General features: G+C 40.6%; 1 protein-coding gene across 1 annotated transcript in view; it reads right to left on the bottom strand.

The window, feature by feature from the left end:
• Positions 1-23105, bottom strand: part of scara5 (scavenger receptor class A, member 5 (putative)) — a 106961-nt gene that overhangs the window by 81165 nt on the left and 2691 nt on the right. Inside the window, exons 2-3 of the mRNA XM_008282378.1 lie at positions 17396-17517; positions 11329-11457 (exon numbers count right to left, since the gene is read on the bottom strand). Coding sequence (XP_008280600.1) covers positions 11329-11457; positions 17396-17507 — 241 coding nt within the window. The 5' untranslated portion in view covers positions 17508-17517. The remainder of the gene's footprint in view (positions 1-11328; positions 11458-17395; positions 17518-23105) is intronic.

Genomic DNA, 23105 nt, shown 5'->3' with positions numbered 1-23105 from the left:
CCAAGCACACTCACATTCACACCTACGGACAATTTACAATCACCAATTAACCTCAACATGTTTTTGGACTGTGTGGGAGGAAGCTGGAGAACCCGGAGAGAACCCACGCTGCACAGGGAGAACATGCACATTCAGAATGTTATTTAAAATTTTGCAAAAACTACAAAATGGTCCGAAAACTTAGTCAAAACGCAGCATGCATTCAATTGTTTAAAAAGTTTCTGCATTCTGGCTGCAGTTTCAGCACGGCTCACTAACTTGCACTCAGCCACAGAAAGACAGAAAATGACTCAGCTTAAGGTCGAAGCTCCTTTCTAACATCCACTTCTTCTATTAATCTGAAAGTGTGTGTTGGCTTCACATCTGAATAAGCACCTTTGTCGGTTTACTTTAAAAGTCACGACCGACGGCAAACATTTCTGCATCACCATCACATTAAGGGATAGACATGCTCAAGTGTCAAATTCTGACTTGTGTGAAGCAATCAGATGAAGCCTTTTTCCAAATTTCAGCACCAAAACTTGTCCAACAACATCACAGAGAACAAAAGATGCGGCCAAAATCACAGAACACCTCTCATTCTTTCACATTCACTCTACAATTTCACATCTGTTACTAATCAAAATGTCCATAAAAAACAAATTTTACTGTGATGAAGACAGAGTCTGTAACGGTTTAATGAGACTCACCAGTAATGACTGTAATCCAGGTTAACAAGTGCTGAAGTTGAGTTTGTTGTGTCCAGCTGTCTTTCCTCTGAGTTTATGAACTATATGTGCCGCATCAGACAGCAGCAGGATCCATATGAGTGAGAGGAACGACAGCGGAGATTTCATTAATTACTTATAAATGATCCCCAGCGTCTCATGGTAAATGACACTGTGTACTTTTCTGCACCTTAGACAGGTGAGCCATCACACAGAGTCACAGTTTATCAGTATTTTGTCCTTTAGTGCAGTGGTCCCCAACCACCGGGCTGCAGACCGGTACCGGGCTATGGGTCATTTGGTACCGGGCCACACAGAAAAAATTAAAACCTTGTATTAGTTTATTTTATTTCCCTGCAGGGTGTTTTATTTTGAAAAATGACTAGCTCTTCTCCCGTTACTTCCGCCTGTGCTTGTTTACCGACCTTGACTGTCAGTTTTTAGGCCCGGCTGTCAAATAAATAAAAAAATTTATGTCTCTCGAGAGCTTCTTTGAAAAGCGTGAAAGACTCGATGCTGAGACAGAGGAAAAAGTAAATACATATTTAGCAAAAAAAATTAATTTTATTCACTTTTTAAATTGAAAAATATTATTTGCTGTCAAGTCAAGGTTTACTTTATTGTCTCCCATGGGAGAAATTTGTTTTAGAGAAAGGGCAAAAGGAAGTTGCACAGCAACACAAAAACCAGAACACATACTACTAAAAACACATAAGAAGAGGTTTATTCTGATTGCAAGTCTTAAGACCAACTGGAAGTCAAGTAGGTACATCCAGTGCAACAAGGTGGAAAATCAAAGCATGCAGGTGTTACTTTATTTGTTAAAGCAGACCTGCAATAGTCTGACTGTAGCAAGATTCTTTCCATAACCGAGTGTAATAAATGCTGTAAAAAAAAACATTAACAGTGAATAAATTCTGTTCAATAGTCAAGCTAATAATCAATAAATCAATACAATCCTCACTGTAATAACACATGGAGGCGTGATACTGTTACAGATGTGAACAAAAATTCACATCCACTGGTAAAGACCATGTACATCATGTTGCGTTTATAATGCCTCCTATAACTGAATTTTCTTTGATGGAATCATTGAACACATGAACCTTTGTCACAAAAAACAATGTTTTTTGTTTTTGTTGTTATGTGTGCAATGACCAGTCTGTAGAAAACTGTCCTGCTAGAAACCGGTCTGTGGTGCTACAAAGGTTGGCAACCACTGTGTTAGTGCCTTATTATGTACAGTACATCAGTTGATGTTCAGTCTAACCACGTGTGTATGATCAATATAATAACTGACTTATTTTAATGAGAGAATGCTGTAACTTAAACAGATTGGTGAAGCAGCAGTGTTACATATCCAATGTTTGAAAAGGGCTTTAGAAAGTGGTCTGAGTGCACACTGAAGCCAGGCAAAGACCAGATGCTAACATTATAGCTGGTCATGTGACTGGTGATGGAGGAGGCCAACAGTATTGACGCTTTTTAAAAAGAAATCATGTGGAATACAAAACACCTGCTATTTTTTAAACAAACCTTATTGCACCAGAAAGTTATCACTCATCTCTATTTTCTGATGACGTTTAATAAATTGTGCTCTCAAAGAACAACACAAGGACAGCCTCTCTACTGTGAACAGTAGATTTATAAAACATATTTTATCATTCATGATATCATCCATGTTGTCCACTTTTCCAGTGCTTTGCTTTTTAAACCCTTTTAAATCTACCTCCATCGATCATGTGATTTTTTTAGGCCGTAGCTGTCAGTCGAGATTCTCCCATAAATAATAAACGGGGATTTTTGCCATAGCAAGAAAAGCTTATGTAAAACACAAAACTAATTATAAAAACGAATGCATGACCAAACCCATTTACTACAGAGGCCAGAGACCAAAATAAACCAAAGCTGTTTCAGGACACGGGGCCTACTGCCCATTTCCACTTGGCAATAACATGCCTGTTACCTACAGTATCACTAAAAGACACAAATTCTTATTGGAAGATTTCATGGCTTAAAAAGAAAAATAACAAACTTGCCATCATGTTTTCCAGTAATTAACTGGAAAAAAAGCAGCATCGTGCCGAACCTGTGAGCTGCATGTTTTCTCCAACTGGAAAACATGACTCAGTTGCACCTACAGAGGGATGGCGGCCATGTTTTAAGATCTACAGCAAGTCCTCCATCCTACAGGAGCTGCTAAATGCTACAGGTGTAGGATTGCTTCAGTGTACATTGAATGAATCGGTGAATGTAAATCACTCATAAATACATTTTAGGCTCACAACCCAAAAATGGAAATTCTTTCAAATTTTGCGGGGTCACACTACTGGATCCCCATTCAGCTCATTAACACAGATGTAACACTTCTAACTAGTTCTTGAACCTGCCATAGTGAACACCAACACAGCCATCAGTCCAAGCTCTGTTTGTGAGACCATATATGGGCCAGTCTGACTAATAAATGCGTTTGTTGAGTGTTATACACAACCTGTTATTCTGAGAACTGACTCCAGATGTAGCATGAGGTATTTGTGGCAGTGTCTGGCCAAAATGCAACCAAAACATCCCATTCCTTCACACAAGGAAGAAAAGGGTTCTTCTGAGGATATATGGTAAGGATCTGCAAAACCGTATAAGCACAGTGTTACAGAGCTTTGTAATGGGAACCGCTATAAGAAAAACAAATCAATGACTTGTTGCTTTTTGCATGAGTCATCAAGGCAAGGAATATGAACACCAATGTAGCGTATAACTTATCTCATGTGTGACCTTTGCTTTTTACAGACGTGAGCATGAATGCAATTGAGGGTTTAAAGGAAAAATCCAATAACCACACATGGAAATGTGACGATGTAATTGGCTGGATGTGGACACAGAGAGCTGGATCAGTTTCTGTAACTGCCTGAAGATCAACTCAGCTTCTAGCGTGCTATTTTATATATCTGAAATGTGAGGTACGCATCAGGTGAGTGATAAATATGTTGTACATTATAGATTGCACTTGTGAGAAGCAGAAACAACCTGTAAACACATAATACTGACCATTTAAGTTGATGTGGCAAACATACATATAGTCGTTTCTAGATAGCCCTGTCTCACAAAAAACACATTCTTGATTATATTAGTTTCTGATGCTTCATAAAAATGTTTGCAATCAGCATATTTCATTCCTCTTTCAGCTAACTAATCATATATCAGATGGGGTGGCACTTGTCACCCAATCACCTAGAAAATAGAGGAGCTGCGTCTTGTGAAAGAGTTGGATTTGAACCCAAACTAGGATATTTTCCTAAACCCAACCATGTCATGATGCTGGTAGCGCCTCACTCCTTTCCTTGGGTTTCTTTTGTTCTCTCTCCCTGTCTGTGTGTGTGTGTGTGTGTGTGTGTGTGTGTGTGTGTGTGTGGGTGTGGATGACCCACTTTCTCTGGCAGCAGTTACTGGACACACCTGAGCTACATTCCCAATCAAATCCCTGCTGCATAAAACTCCGGCTCAACTCTCAAGTCTTTGCCAGACTGTTCTGTCTTCACTGGTGGTAGTACTGCTTCTGCCAAACCTCGACGCTAGTGTTGTGTCTCGAGCGCATTTCTTGTGCTCTAGTAATTCTACGACGCCTTGTGCCTCAAGTTCTCGTCTCCAGGTTTCCAGTGACACCATACAGGTGTTCTCTTCAGCCAGACATCAACCTACAAGCTCCAGACCTTTGAGCTCAGCTCCTCCAGCTACACGGTCAGTCAGTCACCTCATCTATTCCTCGTCAGACTCAGTGTTTCTGCCAAGTCTGCCTATGCCTGCTAAAGCTACAGCCCTGCATTCCCACCTGTCGTCCTTCCTCATTGCAGCCAGGCACAGCGACGTCTCCCTGGATCTCCACCAAGCCTCCCTCACCACCAACAAGAACTATAAATGATCTTATAAACCCTTTGACTGTTCTGCAAAGTTCTTATTGCTGCCAGTACAACTAACCAAGTAGTTTTGGTGCCTAAACAGCAAGTCAAAAACAAAAGTAAACAGCGAGTGAAACAAAACTTACATCTAAAAGGAAAAGTCTGAATGTAGGGATTTTGTGGCTCTTCTTGTTTCCTACTATGTCACAGCCTTGCCTTTTGGGAAGAAAATACGTTTCCCTTTAAAAAGTAAATGAGCATGTAGTGGAGACTGGGTTGTTCTGGATATAGATCACTTAAGATTGTGTGTCTGCTTCCACTCTACGACTAACTGGTGTTGCAAACATCTGGCTCTTTAGCTGCTAAGTGTGCAACCTTCTTCAGGTTGTTTGGTGCTAAGCAGGTAGCCTTCAGTGAAATCACGTTAATGAGCCGTGAAACTGAATGAAAACAGTAAAGTTGTGGCCTGTAATTCTCTGTAGGTTTCACCTGTCACATAAAAAGATACCCCCCAGCATTTATTACAGCTACTTCAATGGTGCAATTGGAAAAACGTTGCTATTCAATGAAATCTATATAATAAACATGAAAGCACGAGAAGATCTGAAGATGATGATGATTTCAAAATCAACAAATCATCTATAAAGACATTCAAAGCGATAATTAAAGTGTCTGATCATGAAACTGATTGATAAGGACAACAACTTGATGAATTCTGTTTCATCTTTTCCTACAGAACACTAATCCACCACATTATTTGTTATACTGTAACAAAACCACCCCTTCACTTCTTGAAGATTTTTAACATGCTTGGCCTTTATCGAAAAAGCAATAAATCGCCTATTTGGAAACCAGATAGCAAGAAACATATTTCAGTCCAGCATACTTCTTGTATATTGTAATGTTTTACAGTTTCATCAGCAAAGTGAGCTACTGTAATACTTTGGATGTACTCAGAGAAAAACATCTGAAAGAGTTTAGGAACCTTCTAACCTTGTTTCATTTGGCATTAATGCTAATGGGGAGACAACAGAAAAGCGGCGGCTGCGGACGAATCACTGCATCTGGTTTCCTTTTTAGAAAAGTTAGAAAGTCTTCAGGGTATCACACATAATATGAGCCAATCAACTGCATCCAGGAGGAGGTGTGTTTTCATGAAATACAGCCAGATACTGTAGAATAAAACTCCAGAGGGCACAAGAAATGGTAAAATAGACACTGACTCCCCCCAAGAACAAATGGTATATATAACATGCCATTTACTTTGACTCCTAAAGTGATTGAAGTCATAAAAATGACTGTATATGTCTTTTACAGGCAAAAGCATCCAAAAAGCTGGAGCTGTTCTGTAACACCCATTATTTTGTACTCTGATCTGAAGCTAGCACGGTCCTTGTCTTTATATGGAGCCACAAGCTAACTATAGTAAAATGCTAAGCTGCATTAACCAAAGTAAATAGAAGAAGAACACTGGACACCACAATGGTTTAACATTTACGCCAGCAGTTCCAAGGTTTTCGTCTCCTCAGAACAAAGCAATATCTTTTGCGACCATCATCACTGGTCGCACACATCTACTGCTTTTGACTAAAGAATGAATACCAGCTTTGACAACGTGATTGTTGTTGCTGTTGCCTTGTGAGTCTGTGTGTGTCATAATGGAAAAATATGTTCTTGGAGACATCTACTGTGGCGGAAAATATCACAAAAGTAGTCTGTCCGTCTCTTCTGACTGTGGACAGATTTTGTCAACACGACAGCATCCTGGGGTGATACCACTGTGAGATGGTAGTAGTTTCTTTTCTTTGTTTGAACTGAATGACTATTTATATTGTTTAAGACAATTTTTTGGCATTTCACTTCTTCACCAACCAAAGTTTCGTGGGGAAGTGGAAAAGAGAAAGCCACTTGTGAAAAACAAAACAAAACAACTTATATTAATTCTTGACCAGAGTTCACCAGAAGGCATGTGGGAGACTGTAACGTAAACAGGAAGAAGGTTCTTGCAACTGATGAGACAGAACTAAGCTTTTTGGCCATCAGACTATGTGCTATGTTTGGCGACACCAAACACAGCACACCTTCACAAACAAAACCATCTCCATGGCATGGTGGTGGCAGCATCATGATGTGGGGATGCTTCTTTGCAGCAGCCCCTGGAGGGCTTGTAAAGGTAGAGAATAAAATTAATGCAGCAAAGTACAGAGTTTTAGGGTTTCTCATTTTAATTAATCGACATTAATTTGTAGAAATCAAATTCAATGGGATGAGTGTGGCTGGAAATCCCCCCCCAAAAATAGATGTATACAACAGAAGCATGTTTTTACTGTTCTGCTGATAGGCTAACAAGCACTCAGATTGGTCTTGTGTGGGCCACTTCTCTAAAACACTTGGTTCCCAGGACTTCTGGGAACTGAAGTCTTCAAAATCAAGCTACATCTTGCCACCATTTGGACCAACATACATTCACAGTTGCCAAGTTCAGCTTAAATGCTAAAAAGACAAAACCTGTCTTTTAAGAAACTGCTCTCCTCTTGAACTGTCAGTCAAAACAAGTGACTATGAAGACAAAGGTTTCTGTCTCTCTTTCATTTTAGCAGACTAATCCCTCTGAGTCTCCAGATCAGAGCAGACAGAGCCTCCTGCTATCTGAGTGGAGATAAGCTTGTAGAAATTATGAACTGATGAGGCAGCTCTTAACCCCATGATGAATGGAGAGGGACTCGTCTGGCTCTTTTAACCTCCGTCATTTCACTTTCATCCGTCTCTGTTTCTGTTTATCATTCTCGATCCTTCACTTATCCAAAGCTAAGATTTAGGATCAGATGCGCTGACACAGCAGATACTATATTATACTTATCATGTCACAAATGCAGATGCTTTCAGCCAAAGATGAGGCTCTATAATCCTGGTAGAAATGAAATATGAATGTGTGTGAATGCACAGGAGACAGTGGGAGCCTTCAAGCTGGGGGAAGGCCAAGGAGGCAATACAAGAGCTGGAAAAAACAAAACAGTAAAGTCAAGTGAGAATTCAAACAGCAAGAAAATGTGGATCGCACAGAGCTGAATGTATTCACATCTGAAAACTGGCAACCCCCGTGAGTGCGTTTGTGCGCGCACTCGCGTCATATGAATGTGTGTGTGCGTGTGGTGAAGGGGCCTCCCGTGCAGCTCCGCTGGAGCCACTTAGCTTTTGGATGGCCAGCATTTAATTTAGGAGAGGCCAGCTGAAAAGCCTGGTTTGATTGCTTTTCTAAAACAACCTCATCTAAAAGCCTTAAATAACCAAATACCTCTGTGACGACAGTGAAGCTTTTCCAAACTCTTAACTACATCTCTGTGCCTGGGAATACACACAGTCACATCCATTTAATGGCATCAGCCGTGTGGTTACAGCAGGAGTGGGTGGCTCAGGGGGAGGAGGCCTTGAAATGAAATTAGGATTAGTGCAAGCAGTTGATTCCTCCAGAATCCTGTTGATCTGAAGCCAGACAGCTCTTAAACCTGTTTCTGGGACTGTCACTTATCCTTCTAACTCTATCTTCCCTAATTTCTCTGACCCCCCAACGTCTTCCCTTGTCTCTCTGTCTCTATCACCCTCTCTTTGTCCTCCTCTCCTCTAACAGCACAGTTGACATTTACAAGGAGGCCACAGTAGGGTTCGCAGAAGGTAACAGCCATAAAGTCTGACACATCTCCAAAGACTTTCTCATTCCTCATTCTTGCACACACACACACGCACGCATGCATGCACCCACACCCACACACACACACACACACACACACACACACACAAAGCGAATTGGCCATGAGGCCGCTGTGGCATCATGCCAGGGTTTTTCCAAATCAAGTGGAGAGAGGAGAAACTGAAGCGGTCTAAGCTCTGAAGATGTTGGAGTTTATTACGGGCCTGAGTGATATGAAATAACAACAGCTCAGGCTAATTTCCAGAACTCACACATCCAAATTCCCACTATACAGTTTCAGCTGTCGCGTGTCAATCACTGAGACACTGTATGTGATGTTTGAAAGACGTAATGTTCATGGATCCAAAATGACGAAACTCTGAAAGTTCAGATGTTGTTTTGATGGTGACTGACTAATCTCCCTTCTTCATTATATAACGAGTGATTGACACTGATCAAAACCAGAATAACTTTCTGCCTCAGAGGTCAGAGAAGCTTTCAGGATTCAAGTTCCATGTTAAGCTCAGCTAAAGTTTTCAGATAAAATTTGAGGAAATTGGCTGATGGGGTGATGCTAATTGCAGTGCTGATCAATACCAATATGAGATTAGCATAGTAACAGTACAATGACTTAGCCATCAACAAGTAATGAGGTAGAATGAAATGGTTTTTGAGTCAGATATTCAGACAAAGCTAACAATAAAACACTGGTATATCGTGCATATAAATCAAACTAAAAGTTCTGTATTGTCTCCAGTAATGGTATTTAAACAACAAGGCAAGTTATGATGTTTGTAACACAAAGAGTACTCGGCTTGAATCCAGAACATCATGATTCGACATCTGATGATAGATATACCATGAAGGAAAGACTGGTATTACCGTAACGTGTATGTTAGAGTGGTCACAGCCAAAAAATGCCTCTAAGACGCATGCTAAATTGCAAAATCTAATTGCTGAGCCCAACATCACTGAATGGCTGAACTGGATTTTTTCCTTAGTTCCTGTTCTTTCCTGGCAGTCAACTGGTCCTGATTTGCTCTAAAGACAGCAGATTAGATACTGAAACCTCACAGACTGTATAAATCTGTACAACGGAACCAAATTGTTGGAGCTTGATCTCCTAGAAAATCAGATAGCATGCCAATTCATAAATCAAACCAAAGGTACTGCTGTTTATTGTCAATCTGAATGCCTAGCAGAGTCCTCTGCACAGCCACAGACATCAATGAAGGGTAGCATGGAAACCATACAGCACGAAGGAGTCTGCGTTTTAAAACCACCGTCACGTTTTGTCTTTTCTGTCTTTTATGTAGCTGTGTAAAAGGTCAAGCTTGTCACGCACCCAAAATGCTGCGATGACATATCTTTCACGTGTCAGAATCACATTTAAACCTGTCACGCATGTGCAGAGTTCTGCATTAGCAGCAGAAAGCCCACAGGTCAGTCATGCACTGCATTCGGAAAACTGATTTCACGAGTCAGATTAGAAAATCTCCGAGGACTGAGAGAAGTTGCACACAGGTTATAGAGACCTGCACTACATTTGGCACTCAAACGCTCACACAAACCTTTCAACAGTAAACAGTGGTAAGATTTTCAATATTGTCAAGTGAAGAAAGGCAATAAAATCACCAGCAGGACATTACATTAGTGAAGTTTAGGTTGGGCTTCAAATGACTGTTTATTCATTGTGTGTGCATGTGTGTTCTCAGTGCTAAACTGGAACAGACAGTTTAAGAGGGGAGTAGAGTTTCAGACCACTGCTCGGAGTGTTACCTAAGACTAACTAAATGGGCTTTTATTGTGCATGTGCGTATACGTGTGTCCCACATTTCAATTCAGCCTAAAGGAACGATTGATGTCATCTGCATAACAGAGCTCTGAGAACAAAGACAGACAATACGCTCACTTTCTCAACATGTACAGAGGCTTGACAAAGTAGAAATAAAGGACAGCCATCTAGAGCAGTTGCTCCCAACCAGGGGTGCTTATACGGCAGAGCATACCTCTGCAGTTAGGACATACAGAGAAAGGTTGTGGAGTAGCTCAGCTTATTTAAAAAAGCAAAAACTATAATGTAAAGAAAATCACATGTTCACCCACCATATAGATAAAATTGAGAGTGCATGGAAACTACTAAAAGGTAATAAATAAATGGTTAAAATAAATATCTAAAATCATCAGATGAAGAGGTAAACTGCTCAGCTAAAAGTGTTGAATGAATTGTTAAAAGTTCCACCTTCTGCCCCTCAAGTGCTAAAACTGTGAACTTCACTTTAGTTGTATGAAAAAAAAATCATTTTGTAATATTCACTTTTATAAAGCCAGTAGTGTTCAAAAAGTTCAAAGGAACACATTTGGAAAACGGCGGGCGTAGCTGAGAAAGACGTATGCGAGTGCAGCTGGCGAAAACATTTGGAAAAACTGATCTGGATCAGCTAAATGCTGATTTGATAACAGCACCAGTAAATCAGAACCTTATTCATACACACTGTACAAACTAAGCTGTCTGATGTGTGTCATTCAAATAGTTTGCACTTTATGTGAACAACTCCATCTCACATACTGTGTATTACAATGAAAATATAAGAAGAAACGCATCACACTTGTCAAACGGGTCTCGTCCGAGAGAAACTTTGTGCAATTTGCACACGAAACCTTGGAACAAGTTTTGCTGCAGTGAAGTGAAGTGGACACTTAGCTCCTAATGTTGAATATAATGTATTATGCATTATATAATTCATGCAATGTCTTGTGTCTGATACCTTAAAGATTTACCTAATGACATGACTCACACATCGTACCATTTCATTAGGCATATTTTTCATCATGCTTTCTTTGTTTCACTATTCTGTCATGTATTAATTAGCAGGAAGTATTTATTATTTTTAAAGTCTTGATTACCTGCAAACATTTGGCAGAGATCAACACGCGGGCACCATCATCAAAAAAATATGTGCTATGACATTCCTTCAGTGTGGCTGTATAAAGAACTGTTATAAATAGTCAAATTAAAAGTGTTTTAAAGTCCTCTTACCTGCCAGGCAGAGTCCAAAGATGGTGAGGAGAACCAAGATGTAAAGGGAAACGATGGCGTACTTGATGGCTGAAAGAGAGTTCAGGTGACTGCAACACTGGTCCTGCTTCCTACGACGCATTCCAGACACTGACCAAAACAGAAAACAGCAGTTAGCTTTTAGAAAAAAAAAAAATAAATACTGTGGTTTCTGAGTCTGTGTGTTCCCTTTGTCACCATTCGTGACCCAAAACTTTAAACTGTGTGAACCGTCCACACAATAAGCCCACAGGCTACATGAGTGGCACAAACGTAAAGTGGATGCTCGAAGGATGCTCCATAATGTTTGTACGGTATTCCAAAATTTAGGTCCTAGTCTTGTTACACGACTTCCTCTTTTTAATCATTCATGACATCCTAGCAAACACAAAAAACAAGGTAGCTGTTTTGCTTGCAGTCAGGAGGTTGCCATCATGTTATTTAATGAGCCAGAAGGAGGCGACTCCTCTGGTCATAAACATGAGTCAGACTGTGTAGAACTCGATGAAAAAGTGACCCTCCTTCTCCCTTGATCCGATATCTAAGTAAACGTTTCACTCATGAGTTTGTCTAGTATATGGTCTTATTGCTTGTTTCAAGAAAAGTCCTGTGAGTTATTCCACCCTCCTTATGCTGCTTTTTTAAAATGGAAAAAGTCGACATTATTCACATAAGAGGCACCAATACCAACTGACATGTTTCACTGAGATGACAGCAGCGTTGACAAAATGCCAGTGTGTGATGTGATCGATCATAGAGGTCACACTTGCATCATTACAAATTTAAATTTGCTGAGAAACTAGTCCATGTCTTTGGCGAACCATCTGCTTTTTAATTATGGATTAGCTTAAACATTATTATCAAACAACATGCATCTTGGCCCACACATCACGTCATATAACAGAGTTTACTCCTGTGAATTCTGTTTTATGAACTGTACAAATGCACACACTCACTGAGGAGCTATTGCTATATCTCATGTCACCACTTAACAGTGCTCTCAGGGTCAAACAGATGTTTGAGAATTAGTCTTGATAAAACTGACACAGCCCTGTTTATGAATGATGGATGTTTTTTTTGTCCTCTGCGTGTGATTGTGTGTGTGTGTGCGTGTGTGTGTGTGTGTGGCGGCAACTTGGCAGGAAGCAGCATCACGCTGTTGATGTTACTGATGGGAACATTCCCTTCAGGTCAAGAGGATGAAGAGATTTTCAAAGGTTGTTCTGGAGTCACATCCTTTATCAGTCATTGGAATAGGACTGAAATATTACTTTCAAAAATATTTTCAGACATCACTTACACATTTTCTGTGTTAAGACCAATACCAGTTACTTTGTACATGCTCTCCTGAGGCAATATTATGAGGAGACACAGCTGTCTGTGGATCTGGAGCTTCACGTCTCTGATCTGCACTTTCTGGCCTCACCAACCTAAAAATGTTCATTGTTCTGTTTGTATTGTTTGTCTGTTCTTCATGTGCTGTCCTGCTGACCCCCACCCCCCTCATCCCCACTCCCACCCCGACCGGTCGAGGCGGATAGTCGCCTTCTCTGAGCCTGGTTCTGTCAGAGATTTTTTATTTCCTCACCGTCAAAGGGTTGTTTCATTTGGTTCTTCTGATTCTGATGCTTCTGATTGATGCCGACTGGAAACTTTGGATTGTTGGGTAAAATCTGTAAGGCCTTCACCTTAGTATGTTAGACGCTATGAGATGACATATGTTGTGAATTGGCAATATATAAATAACATTTAATTGAATTGAACCAGTCCTGTCTGTTAATTATCTTCAACACTATTGGCCTGTTTGGCTCACTGAGGTGGATGAGCTTCTTAATGAAGTAATGATTTACTGAAGCCATGTGACATGAACATCATGACAAATATTGCACTCGGTGGGATATCAAGTAGGTTATAATGAGATTTTATCTTCTGGTAAACAGCCATCATGTTGGCTTGAGTCTGACTTTAAAATACAAACACTGATTCTGCAGCGCGGCCTCCCAGCAGCATGGTTTCATTTGGACCGTGACGATCCATCAGTGGACGCTGGCGGATTGTTGCTGATGCGCACACACACACGCACACACACATTTCCCCTCTATGATGAAGAACACACACTCCTCCAGTGTAAGACAAACACAGCTGGCTCAGATGTATGTGTCACATGGTTGGAATGTATAGAAACAGAAATGGCACTCCAAGCTAGTCTGCGTCTTTGGTTAAGCCACGCTGGGCTTTAAAGGAGAAGACAAAACAGATACACACCCTACAGTGTCAGAAAGACAAACTGGAAAATGCAACAAGCCGTTATAGGGGGAAATTATCACTTTTCTGTCCTTTTACATTTTTTTTCCTCCAACTTCAGGGCAAGACATCCGTCGTGTATGCAAGGAAACATGTTGGATGGGAAAATTGATTCAATGCCACGCTCATGCCATTATATTATATAAGTGTGGAGCAAGAGCAGGGAGGTAATTAGCTCAGCATAAACACTGAAAGTTGACACTGTGACTGCTGTTTTTTTTTTGTTGCTTTTTTGCCAAGAAATGGCTTGTAACTCCTTTTACTGTTCTTGTTTGGCCTAAAAAACACTTGAAAGACGCTGGTAGTGGCATGTTTAAACTCTGGACAGCCAAGGTAGTGGTTTCCCCTGCTTCCAGCCTTCATGCTAAGGTAGGCTCATTGCCTCCTTGCCCACTTCAAAGTGGACATCTCTTGGACAGAATGTGATTAAGAGGATTTCCCAGACTTCTTTAACCATTATTTTCTTTTCTTTTTATAAAGCTAAATGTTTTATAAGCATTTTTATAATGTTTTACAATGTTCAAAGGTGGGCAGCAGTTTAAACTCAAGGTTATTCAATTTAAAGTGACACAGCTCTGCAATTAATCAGCGTTTTTATTCGCAAATATGATGATTACTACATTAATGAGTATAGTATTTCCTCTTATAATCCATCAAAAGCAAAAGCTTAACAAAAAAAGTGAATACACCTGAGATGACTGAAACACAAGCTAGAAACCTGTGACTTCCAAATCGCCTAACTCCATGAACTTGGGTACAAATCAGTTAAAACACAGTTGCGGCATCAGTTGGGAGGTATAGAATTAGCTGGAGCAACAGTTAGAAGAGCTACAGACTGTCTCCTTAAATGACGCCATGCACCACTTACACAATCTAGCTCTGAAAAACAGATGGGCAGATGCTTCAGACTTGGCACAGGGGTTATTAGTGGAAACCAGAGTTTCAGTGACAGCTCAGACAGTGTGAAGGACAGTGCATAAAGTCAGCCTCTGTTAATGGTGTCCAACCAAAAAACCCTGCCTTTCTCTTCAGTTTGCTAAAGGACATTAAAAGAAGTCTGATGAATATTGGGAGCAAGATGAATTTGGCACAGATGGGGTTCAGCATGTTTGGCATGAACTTGGCCAGGACCAACACAGTGAATACATAATCCTGACAGTGAAGCACGGAGGTGGGAGTGTGATGATATGAGGCTGTATGAGTGCAAAAGTGTTAGGGTGATGACATTTATAGATGGCACTATGAATATCTGCCAAGATGACTCCCAGTGTACAGAAAAGAAAGAGCAACACCAGCTCCTCCACAGCAAAGAGCAGCTGAAAAAGAATAGTTTCTGAAGAAAAGGATTTGGACTTGAATTAATTTATATAAGTTTCATATTTAAGTGCTATTGCACAGGGGTGTAGTCACTTCTGTTGTGTACTCTATATAGTTTTTGTGATTTTCACTCAGAAAAGGTTTCACAACAATAAGACAAATTTCAAATTTTAGATGATTTTTAAGATGTGCACTGGGGTAGCACTGTAAATCTTTTCCCAATTACATTCATCAAGTAACTGTAAACACATCCAGAACTCCTGCTGTTTTATGCTCCATTTAAGTCACGTGTCTGCAGTGATAGTTTTGTTATCATACAGCACTGTTGGGATGAAGAACCTCTGAGTTTCATAAACAGATTAGACAGAGATTAGCAAACTGTGAGGCATATTTTACTAGTACACTTGGAGACATAACAAACAAAAAAAAATGGATCCATTGTGACACATATACTGAGTCTGTTTATTTCCAGCAGGGCCAGTGAGTCAGTTACTGGCATGTGGATTTACAAGAACAGGGTATTGTGCCTTTAAGCTTAACTTTCCAAATCAAACACACATGTGCTTGGCAAGTGTCACAGATTCCATAAAAGTCAGGCACTGTCTCTGTAATTGGCAGGTGGTGGTGTCATTACAATTTGTTTCCCAAACAAAACAACAAAAAATGTGCTTATTAAAGCCCCTAATCTACACCTGCATGTTTAACCATTAGCATATCATTGTCAAATTAATAGTAATGTGCTGTTATAGTCACCATTCATACATGAGACCAGGGTGGAGAGGCTTATTAACACTTCATCAGAGCTCAAGACCAATAAACACGGATTTTTCCTTCAAGATAAAACTTGTTATATACTCATAATTCACAGTGAGTTTAACCCATGATTCATATTGCCCCTGTGGTTGAAATCCTGCCAGGGTCATGTACTGTTTAAACTTCCTGTAGAAATATCTTCTCTAATTGAAGGAGGTGTGAAAGTGTTCTAGGCTTAGTGAAGCTGGATGAGGACAGTGTTTCTGACGTGTGAGGCCTTTGTCCGCGTTCCATTAAAATGTCAACAAATTCTCCAGTTAATGTTCACTGAGTCTTTCCCACCGAACCGGCCGAGCGCTGGGTCGAAACCTGAGAACACCAGAGGGTCAACTGTGGATTCGTTCAGCGGCACCTGTACTCACACACACACACACATGCAGATGCTGCTCCTGAACAGTTTTTCTGGCCTTCAGAGATGACCACAGTGAGAGGAGAGCAAATGCCAAACAGTGAGAGCATTGCTTCTCCTTGTGCATGTGTGTTAGCGTGCTTGATTGGGTCTGTGCTGGTTATCAGTGTGGGTGTTTTTGTGTATACACCTAAATGGTTCTGGAGAAAGTCCCTCAATCAGTTACAGCAATTTTCCATTTTTTCATCTGCTCCTGTTGCCAGGAAGTACTCAGAGCTGTCCTTGTCATTAGAGAACGTCCTTCACTATAAAATACTGTGATCATACTCTTATTGAGGCAGGACTTATTGTGGGTGCATGTGGACTTCAAACCAGGTGACGTTTGGTTTGTTCCATTAGAATGTAGGTGTCAAACTCAGGCCTGCGGGCCAAATCTAGGCCGCAGTGTAATTATATTTGGCCTGTTAGATAATATCAAACATCTGTTAGATAGCCCGCCAGTATATAGCACATGCACTGCTAATACTACACATCCCAGAATGCTCTGCTAGTGCATTGGCACGTCAATGAAGACCTGCAAGCGTCCCCTTCTGTTGACATTCATTAGCAACTCTTGGCATTCATTGGCAACCTCATGTTACCGTCACCTTGGGAAAATTTAAGTCACCCCTCACAAAAAATGGCCAAAGAAAAATGGAAAACAAGAGCTTTCAAGACAGCTGGGAGGCAGATTATCTGTTCAGGAATTTGCAAACTTTTCGTTTTTCTCTTATCAGTGGATGCATTTTTTATTTTTTTTTTTTAAATTTTAGTTGTTTCGTTGTTGCCCTGTGAAAAAAGGTTTTCATTAAAAATTAACTTGAAAGTTTACCGATAGAGAGAGGCGCATAAGGATTTTATTATTTTATTCATTATTTAAATAAAAATAAGAAACGAATGCCACTGATGTTCTGATGATTTTTTATTTGAAATTTGATTTCTCATGTGTTCATAATATTAAGCTTTGTTTGTCCCAGATTCAATGTTTGAGCAAAACTTAAGTTTGTTTCTATATGAAAAAGTGTATCATTCAATATCTGGAAAGAAAGGAACACACAAACAGTTGTAATCAGTTTTTCAATAAATACGGAGTCTGGTCCGCATCTTAGTCCCAGTTTTTATTTTGGCTCACTGGGTATTTGACGTTGACACCCATGCATTAGAAAGTCAGTCATTTGGTTAAACTAACCCAAAAACAACAACAACAACTTCAGTTCTCCTCCTTACCTTCATCACACAGGTTGAGCTTGGACAGGTTGCGTCCATCGTAGGCTTCTTCATACATGGAGGTGTTTTCTCTCTCTTCGTTTGTGCTCAGATACATGGCCTTGTTCTCCATCTGCTCCTGACTGGAGAGAGAAGACACGTATGATCCACTGTCATCAAATCACAAGAAGATCAGTCTGACGATGAGCGCATTTACATTTGTATCCTGATCATCACCTGTTTCTCTGAGTATGCAGGTAACTTGTTGTGCATGAAAACATCACAGGCTGAAGACTGTCATGATCATGTGTACAGGAATACGATTAACCAGGTTTGTATTGTTGATGTAAACTCTTTGTCTAGGATATAATCAAACCCAGGGTAAGACTCAAACCTGCTGACATTAGGCAGAATGTAAACAGTCTTTTTAACAGGTGTTTTGAAAGACGATACGAATTGAATCAACTGGACTAAAAGAACAAGACCAGCTGGACCAAACAGTCAGCTGTCCATACGCTGATTAGAAGCTATTTCAACAACTAAAACATCATTTTATCTGCTGGACCTTTCATTTACTATGGCCTCTTCAGGGAAAAACTGGCAACTGGCATGCACGGACGGATGTGCCAACAGATCCAGGAATGTGATATGGTCAGTGAGAAAATATTTGCAGACGGAGATCCCTAATAAAAAATTGTCAAATTAAGATGGCGGATTTGTGTGGTTACTTTCAGTCAGAGTGAGAACAAACAGTCAAAAAGTATTTGTATAAAAATGTTCAAAAGCTGCTGGAAACTCACACATTTTGCCCAGATACACAATGTTCTCAAACTGTTTTGTGTGACTCCAGAGGCAGACAGTGCATTTACCATGACCCATAGCGCTACAGCTGGTTAAAATAATCCAGAATGATCTTTTATGGAAACTGAGTTGACACTTTGTGTTAGTAAAGTAGATGTGTGCATGGTGAGCATCACAGTCTCACAGGTGGAGTTGGTCCTCACAAGCAGGGTTAACTCATGTGTGTTGTATTTCCATTGCTGCCCTCTAGTGCTGCTAATGAGGTGGACCAGCTGTGACAGCTCTGATCATCTCTGTTGCTCAACCAACAATGTAGCTCCAAACTAAACAGAAGGAAGCCATTGTGGTGTTAAGACTGCGGCTGCCTCTAAACTCATGTTATGTGATTTGGTCCCCCTGCCAACAGAGCTGGACTTTAGTCCCTTTCCCCCTGTTTGCCTTTTAGGAAGACATTTTAGAAAAGCTGTGAATGAATGTGCAATAAAGGTTGGTCTAAGGGCGAGAAAGAAAAAGTAATTAACCTTTCATAGCAATTGGCCATGAGGAGTGTGTGGAAGTGCTCGTTGGATTTCACAGTGCTGCATCAGAGGAGGTAATAAAACTTTATCTTCTCTGCCAGTTTTCCATAACATGGTCGAGTATTTGAATGTCAGCCCAAATGAAAATGGTAGCTGAACAAATATAGAGCCATATTAAGCTTTAAGATAATCTGATGAAATGGTGCGTCTATCCATTCACATTTTCTGCCAAGTATCCAGGTTGTAATGGCAGCAAAATGGCACGGTTGTTCAGATTCTCTCAGGAGAAATTACCTCCAGCCCTAAGTGGAGGAAAGTGTTATCCAGCCAGTAAATTCTGGGTTTGAACCTCCCTGTTGGACATAACAGGAAAACCTCAACACAGAGGTGTCCTGGAAGTACAAAAAACCAGTGCTTCCCACACAAACAGTGTTTCTTTTCAGACCTTTTTCCTGCAGGTCCAAGTTCTGCATCCAAAGTAAGGACAATTTCACACTCTCATCATAGGGGAAGAATGCAAGAGTTTGGAAAGAGTCCCATGTTTACAATGTCAAATTATCACATCAATGAATAACTCAATGATGCAACAGTTGCATGTGTTGGAAATGTGAGGGTTACAGGTATTGTTTACTGACCCTTCTCTTGACATTTTAACCATCAAATCTGGGTTAATTATTAACAAATTAATTGATTAACAAATTTTGACTGACTTGAGGCATCCATATTTGTTCAGCTTCTGTATTATTAAGCATCAACCTGAATATATGCAAGCATTCAGACAAAATCTGAAAATACTCAGTTACTATAATGAAAATACTGGCTGGTATGTCAGCAGAAAATGCAGCATTAATAGAGATAATGTCACTTCATAGCCTAAGGGTCATTGGTTTGCATGTTCTCCCTGTGCAGCATGGGTTCTCACTGGGTTTTCCGGCTTCCTACCACAGTCCAAAGACAGACTGAGGTTAACTGGTGATTCTAAATTGTCCATAGATGTAAATGTGAATGTGCTTGGTTGTCTGACTCTCTGTGTGACACATTGATAGACTGGCTACTGTTCAGGATAAAGCAGTGTATAGAAGATGGATGGATAACATTTCTTGCTTCGTATATATCATCATCACCAAAAAAAAAAGCAAAAAGAAGTACATATAATATCTGCTTACATCCAGTCCAGTAGTATTTGGGGTATCATTTCCAACAGTTTGTTTGCAACTCATAAAACTGTATCTTACTGTATCTTAAGCAGCTGCGATGACGAATTTCTAATACTGAATTACGAGAGGAGAGGAATGTAGCGAGATTAGACTGCTTTAGGTATGGCAGAGTTCCAAGACATCCTCCTTCCAAAACCTGAGGCCAAACAGCCACATCCATCTAATAAAAACATTTCCCGGGAGAGAAACTTGTCCAAGAGGCCACTTATCATCAGAAGCAGTAATTTCACCTTAAACTCAAGGTTGACAGCGTCACCCAGCAGGTGTAGCTGCTGCAGCGCTCCACAACCTCTGGTGTAACTCAATTTGTAATAAAAGCACAATGAACTTCACATTTCATTTATCAGGACTGATCGTGAATGCCAATAAGTCACTCGTTTTACGAACAGACTGAATTTTTCATACTCAGAGCCATATCAGACTGTTTACTCTGAGCTGAGCATGTTTGCTGGGGCGGGTTTCCCACGCCGCGCACAAAGTCAACCAAATATGAATACATTAAAAGGAAACACAGAACAAATAGATACGACTCGGGACAGAAAGGCTATGTCAGACACCTCTGAGGGATAAAATGAAATCCGCTGCGGTCAGGAGTCGTGGGTGTTAAAGTCCCACAAGCCTCGATGGCAGATCTGTGAGTGTTTGAGAAAGTCATTAAAAAGCGCTCAGTCAGGACTTTCTCATTAAAGAGGGGATAGAGGGGTCAGGTTGACATTTAGACTGAAGCTAGGCAGGAGCCATTAGGGCTGCTAGGAGATCCCACTAAACACCTCACATCCCTGCATACGTGTTTGTGTGTGTGTGACTGTGTCTACAGAGAGTGTGGTTGCGTGCATGGGGTGAGTTATCTTCTAATTGCTCTGAGGTGGTAGGATATAACACACTTTTATCATTCGGTGGGTCTCTTAGTGCCAACAGAGGATGGTGGGAAAGCAATGCACTCTCTGACTTGCTCTCAATCATCTCTGCACCCGTGCACTTTTGGTGTTTCTGCACATGACAGACAAAATAATGGGAACACCAGATGAAATTTGGAGAAATTTAAGCAACCGAAGATTGATACACACCCACAGCTATACTGTACATATGTGCTGCAGCCGGACAGGATTTTTAAGGAGGCCAATAACTTCACTTGACACTTTAATGTTTGGATTTCTTCATTTTTTAAATACTGACAAGTAAAAAACATGGCTCCTTGAAATCCATCTATATTTTAGAATAGTGAACATGAATTATCGAGTAGCACATTCTACAAACATCATGTTAACTTATCACCAGACCTTGGTGGACAACCCATGTCATACTGGCTCTTTCTAAATTACTGCAAGCACATATATGGGTGACAAATTAAAGTACAATTTTGACCCCCATAGAGAGCGGATCTGGTGACTCTGTTATGCTGCACTATGTTTGGGTCCACTTGTTCCTTTAGAAGAGACAAGTCACTGCTAATCAAAACGAAGTGGTTTTAAATTATCTCCTTCATCCTAAGATAAAACATTTCTATCCTACTGGGACAATGCCCCCATCCATAGGACACAAGGGGTCACTGAATGGTTTGAGAAGTAAGAACACGATGGTAATCATACGCTATGGACTTCACAGTTACCACCACTTCACCACCATCCATCTATTAGTTACAACTCTAACCCCCCCACAACCCTCTACACTGTAGGGGCTGGAGCCTGTCCCAGGTGATACTGGGTCTGGTTCGCCTTGGACAGGTCACCAGGTCATTGCAGGGATACACAAAGAGGCAGACAGCCTGCATGCTAGTTGTCACATCTATGGTCAACTTAGAGCTTATCATGCATGTCTTCGGAGTGGTGGAGGAACCCGGAGCACCCAGACAAACCCACGTACTAAGAGGGAAACATACGAACTCCACACAACGAAGCTTCAGCCGACCAGCAGGTTAGAACCCAGAACCTTCCTGCTGTGAGGCGACAGTTCTACCACCCGCCCACCCTCCACCACGATCAGCATCAGAACCAAATGATGAAAGATCTTGAGGACGAATGATGTTCATTCCTCCAGTAGCATTCAACAGACATGGAGAGTCAATGCCAAGGTACACTCTGGTGGCGTATGATGGGCCAACACATTACTAAGACTCCTTATGCGAGTTTTTCCTTTTAAAAATTTAATGGTCTGTATTTTGGATTTTCTGCCGCATACATTAGCCGATATATGGCAGTGTTACAGCCTTGAAACTCACATGCAAAAGCTGATGCATGCAGCACAAAACAGTCATTTATTTTGAAGAAAAATATGCAATTTGCTTTAGTAAGTCTGTCAGAATTTCCCACCAAAAGTGCCTTTAAAGCATAAGATCAGCTGTTCATTATAGTGCTGGACTCTCTCAGGCCTACTCCAACTGGCAAAACTAATGGGACTCAACCCTGATGTTGTTCTTCTGTTAGTGCTTGTGATTTTTCTGACTACAGGTTTTTCTTCTTAGAGTTTCTCCCACACAGGTAAAGACACAGTGTGACATGATGCCAGAAAAGAGTAAAGCTACACTAACTGCAATGTGTGGCTTTGTAGCTTATAAAGTGATGCTCACCATTGCCAGGAGTTTATTTTGATAGTGTACATATGACAGACCTCCACATTTGAACAGATTATATCTTGTTTTTTACTTTTCTTTTGAGAACAGTGTACTCAAGCTAAGCAACTCTGTGGTGGGAAAGGAGTTTTCTCAGAACATTATCAGCTAACTGGAGCGTTTTAGCAGCGTCACTCAGCTCATTGTTTCATTTCCCTAAACTTTCCTGTTCAACGTTCCCGTCATCAGCTATTTTCAACTAAAAGGTCTCACAAACCCATTGTAAATTTCCTCCTGAGCACCAAGAGCTGGTGGAGACCAAGACAGTACTAACACATCTGCAAATGAACAACAATGCTGCTCCATGTCTGCTGAATGTGTAAATAGGCACTTTCAACATATTAGCAACATATGTCAATTACCGTAAGTGTTCACAGCTTGTTATGCTGCCTCCAAGGACCCAATTCAAAGAAATCACTTAATGATGCTTTTAACACTATAAGACCACAATCTAAAGATTCCTACTGAAGTTCTGTCATGGTGCATACAACAACATGTAGAAGCTGGGGTCCAAGTACAGATAGAAACCAGGCAGGCAGGAACAGTTCTTTAGAAAGCTGACAGTCAAAATTCTGGTGCATAGGTAA

The sequence above is a fragment of the Stegastes partitus genome, unplaced genomic scaffold, assembly GCF_000690725.1.
Source record: "Stegastes partitus isolate 25-593 unplaced genomic scaffold, Stegastes_partitus-1.0.2 Scaffold269, whole genome shotgun sequence".
Classification (NCBI taxonomy): domain Eukaryota; kingdom Metazoa; phylum Chordata; class Actinopteri; family Pomacentridae; genus Stegastes; species Stegastes partitus.
Note: the sequence above shows the minus strand (reverse complement) of the source record. Positions and strands in the feature narration are given on the sequence as shown.